At 36.3% G+C, this 13,102-nt stretch overlaps 1 protein-coding gene across 3 annotated transcripts in view; it reads left to right on the forward strand.

Moving 5' to 3' along the window:
• IFT56 (intraflagellar transport 56) overlaps window positions 1–10,438 on the forward strand; it is a 52,019-nt gene extending 41,581 nt beyond the window's left edge. Inside the window, exons 14-17 of one of the 3 annotated variants that reach the window (XR_014698600.1) lie at window positions 1,241–1,310; window positions 3,872–3,978; window positions 7,683–7,816; window positions 9,154–10,138. Coding sequence is in view for 2 of the 3 variants with exons in the window: in XM_084538084.1 (XP_084394210.1) it covers window positions 1,241–1,310; window positions 3,872–3,978; window positions 7,683–7,816; window positions 9,154–9,265 (423 nt within the window). In the remaining variant the exon portion in view is untranslated. Of the gene's footprint in view, window positions 1–1,240; window positions 1,311–3,871; window positions 3,979–7,682; window positions 7,817–9,153 lie in introns of all 3 variants that reach the window. The other 2 variants (XM_084538084.1, XM_084538085.1) reach the window with 2 other exon arrangements.
• Window positions 10,439–13,102: the final 2,664 nt, after the last annotated feature.

The following is a 13,102-nucleotide window of genomic DNA, read 5'->3' on the forward strand; positions in this document are numbered from 1 at the left end:
AGGTAGCTCAATGAAAATGCAGGTGAGTATCTTTTGAAACTACACTAGCAGACTATGCTGAAACCTGAGACTTCATAAAGATGATAATGCTGTAAGACAACTTCAGCTGCAGCCAAGCAACAAAGAAACACAAAGCTCTAAACTGCTGTTAATCCACATTTGTCCTACATTTCTTCTTACAAATAATTCTGTACAAACTTACATTATGTAGCTGATGTATTTAAATAACTGAATTATGTAATTAAATTGATTAGCGTGTCCTAGCATCTGATCTCTGACTGTGATGACACTTTCATACAAAGATTACCCCTTCCCCATCATCTCATAAACTTGTAAATTAAATCTACATATAGCAGTTTATATACATAACTCCTTAAACAGTTTACTTCCCTGGCATAATAAAAGAAAACCTATAACAAATTGCTGTTCACAGTGATAATGCTTTTTATTTTTTTTATTAGGGTGTTAGCAGTGTTTAATCAATAAAAATGTCAGTAATTTGTGGAACTCACTGTTCCAGTACATACATCAGGAATACATAAAGGTATTTTGATTTTTTTTTGCCAGAAGCATCCTAGTATAGTTATAGATATACTGACAGTGAGGCATAAGTATATTTTTTCTGCATATAAAGCCAGAGCACACTTTAAAATGTCTAGCTTCCCACATGCACACATCACATCCCTTTCAATGTAGAATGTAACAAACCTGTGTTTGTACAGTAAGTTACAAAAGACTAATGTTTAGCCTCAGAACCTTACTGAAACCGAAAGGCTAAGAAATGGCTTACTGCTCACCTAAAATGATCTCTGACATGTATAAGGAGGAAAGGCTCTTATATATATAGTGAAACTTCTGGTATTTCAGGATGATGCTAATTTAATTGCTTGCTAAACAAACACATTCCAAATAGCTTTTCCCACAGGCCCAGTGTTCCTTTGTGCTGTTTGTGTTGCACGGCCGCCCACTGGCACTTGTTCAGAGGAGGCCGCACCCTCAGCACAGCTTGGCATTCTGAAGCTGCAGAAGTCCCCTGATAAGCATTGTAGTGTTTGAGACCTTCACCTACCCGACATAGCAATATACCCCCCTGCACTACACTTCCATACCCAACCTCTTTTCATGAAGCCGTTTTTTGTGTGGCGTAAGCCTTACCTGCACGTTGAAACGAGGCAGGTCTGCCTTCTGTTTGTTTAAAAGTACATGCAAATATAATCTTTTATTTTCCTTCTTCCTGCAGGCATTCCTTTTGATCCAGAGTGAGAAGATAAAGAATGATTTTGTTTACCTTAGCTGGCTAGCTCGCTGCTGTGAGTCACTTTACTCTCAATATTGCAGAATACAGATCCTCCTCTATTGCATCAGTCTTGGCAATCCACTCTCCTAATTGAATTTAATGTTGTAGGTGGATTCAGAACTACGAAAGTGAAAAGCTGATTGCACTAGTTACAGTGTGGGTGGTTATTGCACCTTTCAAATGTCTGGCTTCACTAAGCAATTACTGCTTCAGTGCAGTGCTGTTATGGTTCTGTCAATGCAGCTTTGTCCTAACCAATGAACCTTTTTCCTCTCAATTGTCTACCCAATTGTATGAGTGAAGATTTTCTGTCTTAAAAGACCGGGTTACAAATCTAAATGTTCAGAGTAAAACACCAAATAGAAGGAGCAATGCTGGGTCAGGCCCAAGGGTCTGTCTGATTCCCAGAATGGCCAGTGTCAGATGTCTAAGGAAGAGAAGCATCAGGCAAGCATATGTGGTATTTTTCATTGTACTGTGTTATACTTTGCATTGCCCAAACTCCAGTGCCCAAGGAATTTCCTTTATAATTTTCATCATGTTTTTTTCTTCCATGAACTTGCCCACTCCTCCCTTGACCAAAGTAAATTTTTGATATACTTAATGCTCTATAGCAATTTTTATTCAATATTTCTGAACCAGTTTTTAAAACATTGCAGAGTACACCTCATACAGATACATCCACAGCATCACATGCAAAATAGCATGGAGGCAGGTTTTTTCTAATGACTCAGCCTGAGACTTCCTAGGCTTTGTTTTCCTTACAGCATCTTAATACAAAAATGTTCTCTTATCATAAACAATTTTGAGTAGTTGTGCTTGGAATGTAAATATGTACGTTTCAAGGAATTTTGCCATATTGCAGATGTGGTTAACATCTCTAATGTGGTCTTCCCAGACAGGCACGTAACACTTACAGATGCCTACCTATGATTCTATTTTAGGACATGCCGGTTTGTTTGTTTGCTTCATTAAAAAACATTTCATCATTTCATTTCTGGTTATATTTAATTTTTTATATGTGGCTTTTTTATAGGAGTACTCCCATTGCAAAGGGAGTACATGCTTGTTCTGTAGACAGTGTTCATCCTTTTGATTTTGCGCTATAGTAGTTCTTTGACATATATCTGGCAGTGTAGGACCAATTTGAAGGTTCTAACTTTTATAAAAGAGGTAGAATTAACACCATGGTATCAATTAAAAATTTTGTACCAATTTCATAAGAGTTGCTATTTATTCTCAGGTGTGCCTTTCATCATTCTGAATTCCTACTGAAGTTTCAGTAGGGATGCTGTATTCTTATCTGTCTTAAGATTTTGATTTTTCACTCCAAACAGCTGCTAGAATTCTTTGCAGTTCATTGATGAGTATAGTGATCTTTTAGTGTCAAGTATGTAAATTACTATTAGATCCTTCTGGATAAAAGCTGCAATGGAAATTGCAAAGCGTTATAATACATTCATGTCAGAGTATGATTAGGTATTGAGTCATAAACAATTCAATCCTGAAGTATTTCCAAAGGGCAAAAAGCACCAGAGATGCATCTTAGACAGTATTTTTTGTTTTATCCTGTTGTAATACTTGTATTCTTCCTTCCAAATTCTTCATTAAGAGAAGGTAAAAAACCATTGAATTACCACGGTAGTCCGTTTCTCTAGATAGATGGGTTTGTATATGGAAATGATGACCTGGCTGTTTTTTGTTGTGAATATTATCCAGAGCTGATGAAAGAAAAATCTAATTTGATGTCTTGCAGCTTCCTAAATTAGAAGTGCCTATAAATACTGTGATTTTGTGTTACATGTTTATTATTGATGACTCCCACCTATTCTTCAGAAAATCAATTTTTAGAATTATTTATATTCAGATGTTCTAGTAGAATTTCTGCTAGTTGAGGTAGAAGATTCAGATTCTTTTATTTCTCATTGTGTATTAATAGTGATGTTTAAAGGCCACTGAAAATTTCCAGTCAAAAAAGGAAATTTAAAACTAGCACAAAATCTCAGGAATTTGGACACGTTTTTCTAGCAGATGCATACTGACGCATTTTGTTATGCTTCTAGTCTGTACAGGCATTTTTTTCCACCACTCCTTTGGTGTGTTATAAATCATGGGAACTGAATGTTTAGATCGGAGTGGGCACCAATTATTAAAAACTTTATTTCAGTGCCAATTAAAATCTTTCTGTGTATAAGAACACAATCCTAAATCTCACCATCAAAATAGATTGCCCCAGTTCATTGTCCTGCTTGAAATACCTTCTCTAATGCTTTCCACTCTGTTTCTTATTCACATCTGAAATCATGCGATTTGTGCTTATTGCTGTATCTTTGAAATATAAAGTAAGATATAAACTCCATAATTATTCTTCTTGACATTGGTGTTCTCTGATGAATTGCTGTTATCACTAGAAAGGCAAAAGATAAGGATGAGTTTCCCTTCCCAACCTCATACACAGGGTGAGGCATGCATTTACATTGAGCAAAGAGATTCAGAAACATTTATTCCATCTTCCATTGAGTATTGTATGTGGCATATTCTCTTCATGATCCCAGTTTTTTGTTGTTATTGCAGATATTATGAATAAGAAACCACAGTTGGCCTGGAAGCTCTATCTGAAGATGGAGACCTCAGGGGAGTCCATTAACCTTTTGCAGCTCATTGCAAATGATTGCTACAAAGTGAGTCTCTCTTTCATAATTAAAAAAAAAGAAAAAAAAAGTGGACCAGGTGATTTCTTATGTCCCTTCCAACCAGGGCTTTTCCATGATTCTGTGATTTAGAGTTTGGTGTACAGCATGTTAATTCCCTGATGGCATTAACGGACATTTTTGTATACTTCACATCTTTGTCACCACTCGTTGCATTTGTTGTGCACTTGAAGTTGCAAAACAGGGGCATGGTTATTAATGCAGGTAAGTTGGCAAACATTTTAACCTACAGGCCTTCTTGATAGGCAGTCCACTGATTAAAATATTGGCAAATTACTGCATGCTTGAGCTATTGATAACAAGAACAATAGTATAATTTACAACTTGGGATTCATCATTGATAGACAAGAAACTTAAAAAAAAAAACTAGCATAGATTCAGAGATGCACCTCGTGCTGCATTTTTTTCTGGGACAGTGATACTTTTCCTTAAAGCTTTTAATGAGAACTGGCTATTCTTTTTTGTTAACGATAAGGAAATGGAAAGAGATTTTCCACAACCAGTATTTTATCTGCCCAAGTGGGGCAAAGAGACATGGTATATGCATGTAGTCATTAAGAATTAAACTAGTCAGTAAAAATGGTGGCTTACCTATCTACAGCTGGATCCATGCTAACATATTACAGTTCTTTTGAACTGTTTTTAAAGGAGACTCGAAAGAGATGAGGTTAGACTAAGCAATCTAACAATTTTAAAAATGAAGCTAAACAAGCCAACGTCCACTTTAGCAGGAATGCTTTGAACATTTTAGAACAAGATAAAATATATGCTACCTCACTTGTACTAAGCTTCTAGATCATGTTTACTAGTTCCAGTGCTCCATGCTAATATACTGCTGGCCCACCTCCAAATTCTAGTTTATACAAAGATATGTTAGTAAGTGAAGAGGTCTTGGGAAGCTGAATGCAATTCTGCCTCAATTCCTAGAATCTAATTCTTCAGATTGTGCCTATACACATTGAGACTTAGCTCAGATTCAACTTTGATGCTGTTCTGCAAAGCATGTAAAAGAAAGCTTTATCTATAGGATATATAGAGAGACTCATAAAGACCAACAGGTTTGAGAGGAGTATAAATGTAGGAGGAAGAAAAAGTGATTGTCCTATACAAAGAGTACTGCTGTGCAAGGTGTTAGTAGACAATAACAGGATGCTCTATCAGGCATCTTCTCTACCATCTACCAGGAAGATTGCGCTTTTTGGGACCTAGAGAAGTAGCAGCGCAGTGACAGGAGAAAAAGATGGTTTTTGGAAGAATCATCGGGGTGAGGCACTGGTCATCCACATTTCAGAATGTGTTCACCAGAGCTGGTTTTATCAGAAGGTGGACCAAAGATATTTGAGGAGCAGCCATTTTATATTTAATTTTAATTACATATAGAATGTGAAGACAGATTGTAATTTTGTGATTGTGAAAACAGAGTAGTTCATTGCTTTAAGAAGGCAGATCTGAGAGGAGCAGAACACAGGTAATAGGTTTAAACTTGATGGAACTGCTTCAGTGAAGACTCCCAATTTAAGTGAATACACAAGAACTAGCAGCTATTAGGATAGGCTTATTAGAGATACATTAACAAAACTTGCCATCAAAGAGAAAAGATAGTAATCTGAGTTCTATTGAAAACGTCCCAATGATTCTCAGTTCAGCTAAGCTCTCCAAAGAGCAACAATACCTGCATACTGAAGAACACAACTATAAATCAGAAAATCTGCCTTACGATTTCAAAAGCATTCTTTTAAAACAGAGGGGATTATTTCAAGTATTCCATCCACCATCCCACACTAAAAGTCTTTTTGCTCAAGCAAGGGGCTGTTCCCTCTTGTATTTCCCTTGGCTGCAATTTGTGAAAGAAAGTTGACAGTCAGAACTTGTGTGAAATCTATCTCCAGGCCATCTTAAGTCACATTTATATCAGTTGATTACTTTTCCTAAATTCTTCTCAAACCATATTGTACACTACAGGAGAAGAAGCTCCACACTTCAGATTTATCTAGAGCTTTTAAAAAATGCACTGTCAGGACTAAATTTTTTTGGCTATTTATGTCTACATATGGCCACAGATGACCAAGGAATTTCATTTCAAAGGCTATCAAAGTATGTATAATTAATGCAGTGTTATAACTTGTCTTTCTACACTACCAGCTGTTTCTACCTTTCCCATGAACTGGCAAGGCCTGTATTGCTTGTGTCTATGTAGCATTCTCCAGTTGTTTCTGAAATACATTATACTGGAGGGCTGCAGACAGCACCATAGCTGTAACTTAAGAAGGTAGTCATGCCAGTGTTCATTCAACAGAATGCTAAATGAATGTTAATGGAGCAAAGCTAACAGCTATCAGAGAGTAGGTGTAGCTGGATGTGCCATTGCTATCTATTCTGATAGAAGTTGTTTGATGAGGAAGCTGGCATGCAGGACTTCTGGCTAATTCCTTGCTTCTTTTACATGAAATAGGCCATCCTATCCATATAGGGAGCAGTATGTGATTTAAGGTGAAGCAATTCCTGCTTTTATGTGAGATAGAAAGAGGACATTAAATTGGTATCTGCTTAATGGACCTAAATCAGATGCCATTTTGGAGAGGTCAGTATTTCAGTAATTTCTTTTTAGCAGAGATGTCTGCTTATAGTGACCATATTTATTCCCATTCAGTTAAATCACCTGTGGTTAACATCACCATGTATGTGAAGAAAATTGAATTATTCTGTAATACCTATGCTTCTCCGAGTAAAGTATCCAAATATAACTCCCATAGCCTAACCTTTTTTCTTGTCAGATGCAGGCTTCCAGCTATCAAAGAATAGGAGGTTGTGTTCAGCCTACCTTCTGTGTGCGCTTCCGGGAAGATGCTAGACACAAACACCATTTCTACTTGGGCTTGCCCAATTGAAGAACATTCACAGTCATAGATAAGGTTGACATGAGTTATAATGACTTCAAAAGCCACAGTTACTGCAGTCACTCCTTTCCTACTGACTATTATCAACCAACTTGTTTCTTGTTCCCATTTACAAGTAGAGAACCTAAGGCAGAAAAAAATAGGGTACATAATTTTTCTATGCTTGGGAAAATTTCAGGTTATAGAGTCACTGAATCATAATTTTTACTGTACTGTAAGTACACTGAAATATAAAATTTAGCTCTGAGTTTAACCCAAAAGATGTCAAATACACCTTTGTGACCAACTCTAGATGAGGAAAACGGGTTCAGTTTTAAAATGTTTGGACTAGTTTGAGTTGGTATTGTATCAAGGACTTTGGTTGGTATGACTGTACTCATATGTATGACAACTCATACTTTAAAAGTTAATGCTGTTAGGGAAGAGAAAAAAAAGAAGTAAAGGTAGGAAAGATGTTCTGTTAGCTTTTGTTAAATGTATATGATCAAAACAAGAACAGTGCTGATAATAACCAATTAATAGAAGTTCACAATGCAGTTTGTCTATAGTACCTTCAAAGACGTGTAGCAATAATATCATAATACTACCTTTTTCCCTACATAGAACTGAAATGTGCTTGTTCTGTGTCACTTGCTGCCAGCAGAAAAACATAAAAATAAATGCATGTTGCTTCTATGACTTAATGCTCATTGCAGAAAACTGAACTCAGAATTTTTGATCCCCTTCTGAAAGATAGTCATAGAGTCAGGAATACATAATATTTCTCTTCTTCTGCAGATGCGTCAGTTTTACTATGCAGCCAAAGCATTTGATGTTCTGGAGAGACTGGACAGTAATCCTGAATACTGGGAAGGCAAGAGAGGTGCTTGTGTTGGTGTCTTTCAAATGATCTTAGCTGGCCGAGAAGCAAAGTGAGTATTCTTTGTTTTATCTGCATTTAGATTATAGTTTTCCTATTTCCAATTAGCTGTAAACTAGAATCTTAGATTTGAGTCAGTATGCTCATCTAGTTCTTCACTGACCTGTTGGTGAACAGAAACTCTGGCCAGTGGTTCTTTACGCAGTATTCAATTTGAAACATATCTTCTACGTCAACAGTTATAGAATATGTGGTAGAGAATATCTTATCAGTGAATGCTATGAATTGTTGGCAACCAAAATATATTGGTCGTGCTACTAGGAGGAGCTAAGTTATAAATGCAGTATGTTTGTATCCTGAGGGAAAAGACCTCATTTCATGTTGATGGCCTAAGAATGGAAAACTGTCCCATGACATTTTAAGGTTCATAGAACAGAAATAAGGAAGTGTTTGCTCAGCACTTGAGGAAGGACATGGTTTCTCTAAATAATGAATAGGTGAGAGACCACTAAAATTTGCTTTCTGAAAACTGTCTGTGTCAGTAAAAGATACACATTGATGAAAGCTTAAAGGAAATGATCTCTTACTGATAATTTTGGTTTTGGCTCATTTCGTTGAGTGGGAGAATGAGAGAGAGTAGTGAGGTTGTATTTAAGAACTGTTCCCTCGTGAATATTCTGCTGTGATGCCAGATGGCCATTCTCTCCTGACCAAAGTTGCTATTTCGTACATGACTGGAAGGTGTGTATCTTGGCTTCTGTACGTTCCTTGTATTCCCTTCTCTGCTGGAATAATCTCATTAACTACAACACCCTTCAAGTGTCCTTTCTGGCAAGTACTGCAGTAGAAGCAGTAAAATATACATAGCTTGCCTGTTTTACATTATGAATGCAAGTTCTGGCTGTAAAGTAGCTAGCAAACTGCAGGTTCATACTGGTTTATCCTATTGGTATGGTTTGTTTCCATGCTATTTATTTATTTGTAAGGTATAAGGTGCTTTGGCACCATTAAACTAGATGTTGCCTTATTGCAGATTAGCAAGTAGCGTAAGAGAAAAATAATATTTTGTTTAGTTCTGGGGAACTGATTTGCAAGAGTAAGGGTTTACATATAAATGCGTACATAGACACACACACACACAATGCCAAACAAAGTAGTTACATTTTGCAGGTTTTTACTTTTAATTTCTCTCCCTGTTTCAATGCATACAAGACCTTTCCCCCTCCTAGGATCTAAACTATCATGCATTTTTACTTAGTTCTGCTCTGCAGATGAATGGACCTCTCTGTCTAGGAACCATGTTTTGCAAAATAGTTTGGATGTGGGTGCTTGTTTATTGTATCAGTTGGTTCTCACACGCATTTAAATCTTCGCTTTTCACATTTGTAGAGAGACTCTACGGGAAGTAGTGCATCTTCTGAGAAGCACCGGCAATTCTCAAGTAGAATACATTATTCGCATTATGAAAAAGTGGGCCAGGGAGAACCGAGTCCCTGTCTAAGCCAGTGTCATAAAATGATCTGTGTCAACTACCATTTCGTTTGTGGCTGTAAGATGTGGGTCTTGGCTTCTCCTGTGCATTCCGGGTATTTTCTTCTTTGCAGGACTTTAGGACATCAAGCAGGCCAGCTGAGTAATGATGTAGTTCAGTGAGACTGCAAAGCATTCAGCAAGTACTTCTTTTCATTAAAGTCTGATTGGTATTTTTTCTCTTATACCTATCTCTATTTCCTCATTCCAAGTTTCTCAGGTTTTTTAGTAGTCATTCCAACAGTCCACAAATCAAAGTGTTCTTCAGATGTTCCCCAGATTTCCCTGCACAAGTGACTGGAGTGCTTTGTGGTTTTTGAAAAGTATGTCTCCTGACCTCTGGAGAAGAATAATTTGTTAATTGACTGAGACAAGTCTACTGCAGCAAGTGATGGAATATGGCAAGTAGAAAGCATGACTGTGACAACCAAAATAGGATATCTGATAACACATAAAGAATTAACATATATTACCTGCCTGGGGTAAAATACAAATCATATTTTGAGCACTGGCCTTTTCTGGATAAATCTCAGCAACTAAAGACTTCTCTTTTTTTTTTTTTTATGTCCGTAAGGATTGTTTTCTTTCTTACTATTAATTCTGAAGATGAGAGTTAATCAGTGCCAAATGCCAAGATTCAGAATGGCTTACTTGCTTTCTAGGTTAGTAACAAAGCATCTTTTTCAGAGCACGGAGGTTTGACTGACTGGATTGTTCCATCTTGCTTTGAGATTTGACTCAAAACTCAAAATCAACACTGAAAACGTTTATCCGTGTTAATGTAATTCATGTGAGTAATTCATTTAGTTTCACAGTCTTACGGATAAAGGAACTGTTTAGAATCATTTTCTTCAGCTTTTACCACCCTAGTTACAAATATATTTATTATTCTTTTGGAGATAATTACTCTCATGTGTGCTAAGGGAGAGCAGTTAGGAAACACACAATTCTAAAAGAAGGCAACAGTTGTAACATAGAAATGTATTATATGGTTTGCAGTGAAAAAATCTTTGTATTTTTTTGTAAAAACAAAATTTGCAATTTGTAAATTTGTAAAATACTTCTGAAGTATTTTTGTATTGGAGGAGGAGTTTGAATACAATATTCTCTGCTGTCTGTGCTTTAATTAAAGCTTTTAATTGAATCTGCAGTTGAATGTTGGTCTGTGTTGCTTCATGCTGAAGGAATTGAAATACTATATTCATTTTGCTGTGGAAAAGGGTAAATCTGTGACTGGTCATTAAATGTTTGTTCAGTAGTTATTCAAAGGCAAGCCAGTGGCCTTGGTCCTGATTTTACGATGGTTTGAAGCTGATAATAAGGAGACTGGGTGTATATGTTCCATATACACCTTTCTGCCATATAACATGTCAGAGTTTTTTTTACTGTTTTAAGCAAAAAATGTGGGTATCATCATTCAGATATTTGGAAGCACGCTGGTAGTTGTGACTATTTGCATTTACGTAAAAACCTAGAAAACTGATAAGCAACAATAATAAAGTCATTCAGCAGGGGTAGTGGCAACAATACACTGATTCAAAAGAGAAAGAGCAGCATTACGTATTTTCACTGAAAGCGGTTATGAAACACATTTATCCTGAAAAAGCCATTTTTCTCTTCCCTACCAGTTTAATTAACTTGGAAACAGATCAGGAATACTGCTGTAAGTCTTGGTACAAAGCTTCAAAAAATCATGTTGGTGGCTTTGTAGCAGATGTTAAATGCTTCTAATTACTCCCTTTATTGAAACTTAACCTGCAGGAGAGCTGCAGAGCAGCTCCAAATCCATTGCACACCATTTTAAATGTTGGATGAATCTTCTGAAGTAAGTGTGATGGCATTACAGCACATGAGCTTGGCGACTAACTTTAAATTCTTTGTCCATGACCAGTGAAGAAGTTTTTGAAAATGTCACCTTTGTTCACTGTAGTCACAAAGTCATATTTAATACACTAAGTAATGTGGATTTTAGTACAGTGCATTTTTTTGACTGATAATATTTATAATTTAAGGCATAAAGAACTGCGGACTGCAGGGTTTTGTCTTGTGCAGTGATGAAATAAAAGATATGTTATATATTGTCCTACTATTTAGAGTCTTGGTAATACAGCAGATAGGTAAGTACTATTAAAATGCAGAAGAAAAGTCCTGAAATATTGGTATTTATTTTACCTTTGAATTGTGTTCAAATAACGTCTTTCACTATTTAATCTGAAATAATATTTAAATAATAAAAGTGTGATAGAAGTTGCCTTAGCTGATGCAGAAAGGGAATAAAAAATGTCTAAAGCAGTTTGTCAGGTGGTTAGCAGAGCTTTATCCCTGGCCTTTTCCATATTTCCCCATACTGTAGGAATGTAAGGAGTTGCAGTAATCTAAATAGGGAGGAAGATGTGGAGAAAAACTGTAACAACAAAAGGGACTTACATAGAACAAGCACACAGTGAAGAATGCATGTGCAGAGTCAGGGAAACTGCTAAATTTATTGGGTCACTAATAAGTGAATATAAAATTGAAAACAGCAGTATTTCAGGTAATGCAATGAAAGAGAGACTAAGGCAAAAAAAATTGCTGCGTCACTAGAATTACAAGGAAGAGTATGGAAAACACAGCTATTTCTTTATACTTTGAATAAGTATCTAAATCTGGAAAATAGTACACACAGTGCACAGAAGGTACTGTGTTAGCAGTCATATCTAAACAGTGGCAGCTAGAGAAACCGAAACCAAAACACTGTGTAACTGCTTTTAGTTGGGTGCTGACCCATTCCTGGTAAATAAGGATGATGACCTTAAGTTTGGTAATACCTCGACAACGTTTGTGCCAGTAATATCCAAGTGAATTATACTACAGGGTAGACATTTATCCTTTCTACTGCTGCAAGCGAGTTCCAGGATAAAATACACTTTGGCCAGCATCTGAACTGATACAATATAGCAGCAGCCCTCTTGTATTAATTCTGGAATCTAGCATATAATTCCTAAATGCAGCAGCAGCTGGATCCAAGTGATGTACTAATCTGGAGGTGGCAAGATCATTGTGAAACAAAGGTAATCTCATATTCCAACTTTGACCATGCACTCTAGCAGGCATTTAGGTCTATGTGGTGCCTTCAAGTTGAAGATCTCTCATTGATTTTCATAAACGAGTTGTCTAAGTTTGAATAAGGAGCTTGGCCATTAGATAAAAAGATGGAAAACAAACAGTTAAGTGTATAGTTGTTGTTACATGTAGTTTCGCTAGATGGGAGTTATACATACAATGAAGAAAACACCTGTATTTTTGCTTTTTGGCTTACTCTTTAAAAAAATATTTCCTCTATTATCTCCAGAAATAATTTCCAGTCACCCTTTTTTCACTTTCATTTCCAGACTTCCTTCCCCACATTTAATTTATTCATATGATTCCTGATTAAGTAGATAACTACATGAAAGCATCACTGGTAACCATTAAAATCAAGCCTTCAGTGGACTACTAGATAATCTGTTCTGACCCTACGTATTGTAAGGTGGTAGATTTCATCTGCTAATCTTTGTATTGAATCCGATAATTTGATTTTCCATAAAAATATTTGCCAGAAATGCTTAAAAGGTGGGTAATGAAAGATCCATTTGTTCAAATTCATAAATCATCTTTGTTCTTTTAAAAATGCACCTTAATTCTAGACTCATTTTGTTTGGCCTCATTTTCTATTATTTTCTTCTAGTGTTCATGTCTGCTATGTTAAATAGTCATTAAAGACTGGCGTTCTTGTTTTTTGTTTTTGTTTTTGTTTTTTCCCTCTTGAGGTATAAAATGCAACCCCATC

The sequence above is a fragment of the Aythya ferina genome (genome assembly GCF_964211825.1).
Source record: "Aythya ferina genome assembly, chromosome: 1".
Classification (NCBI taxonomy): Eukaryota; Metazoa; Chordata; class Aves; order Anseriformes; family Anatidae; genus Aythya; species Aythya ferina.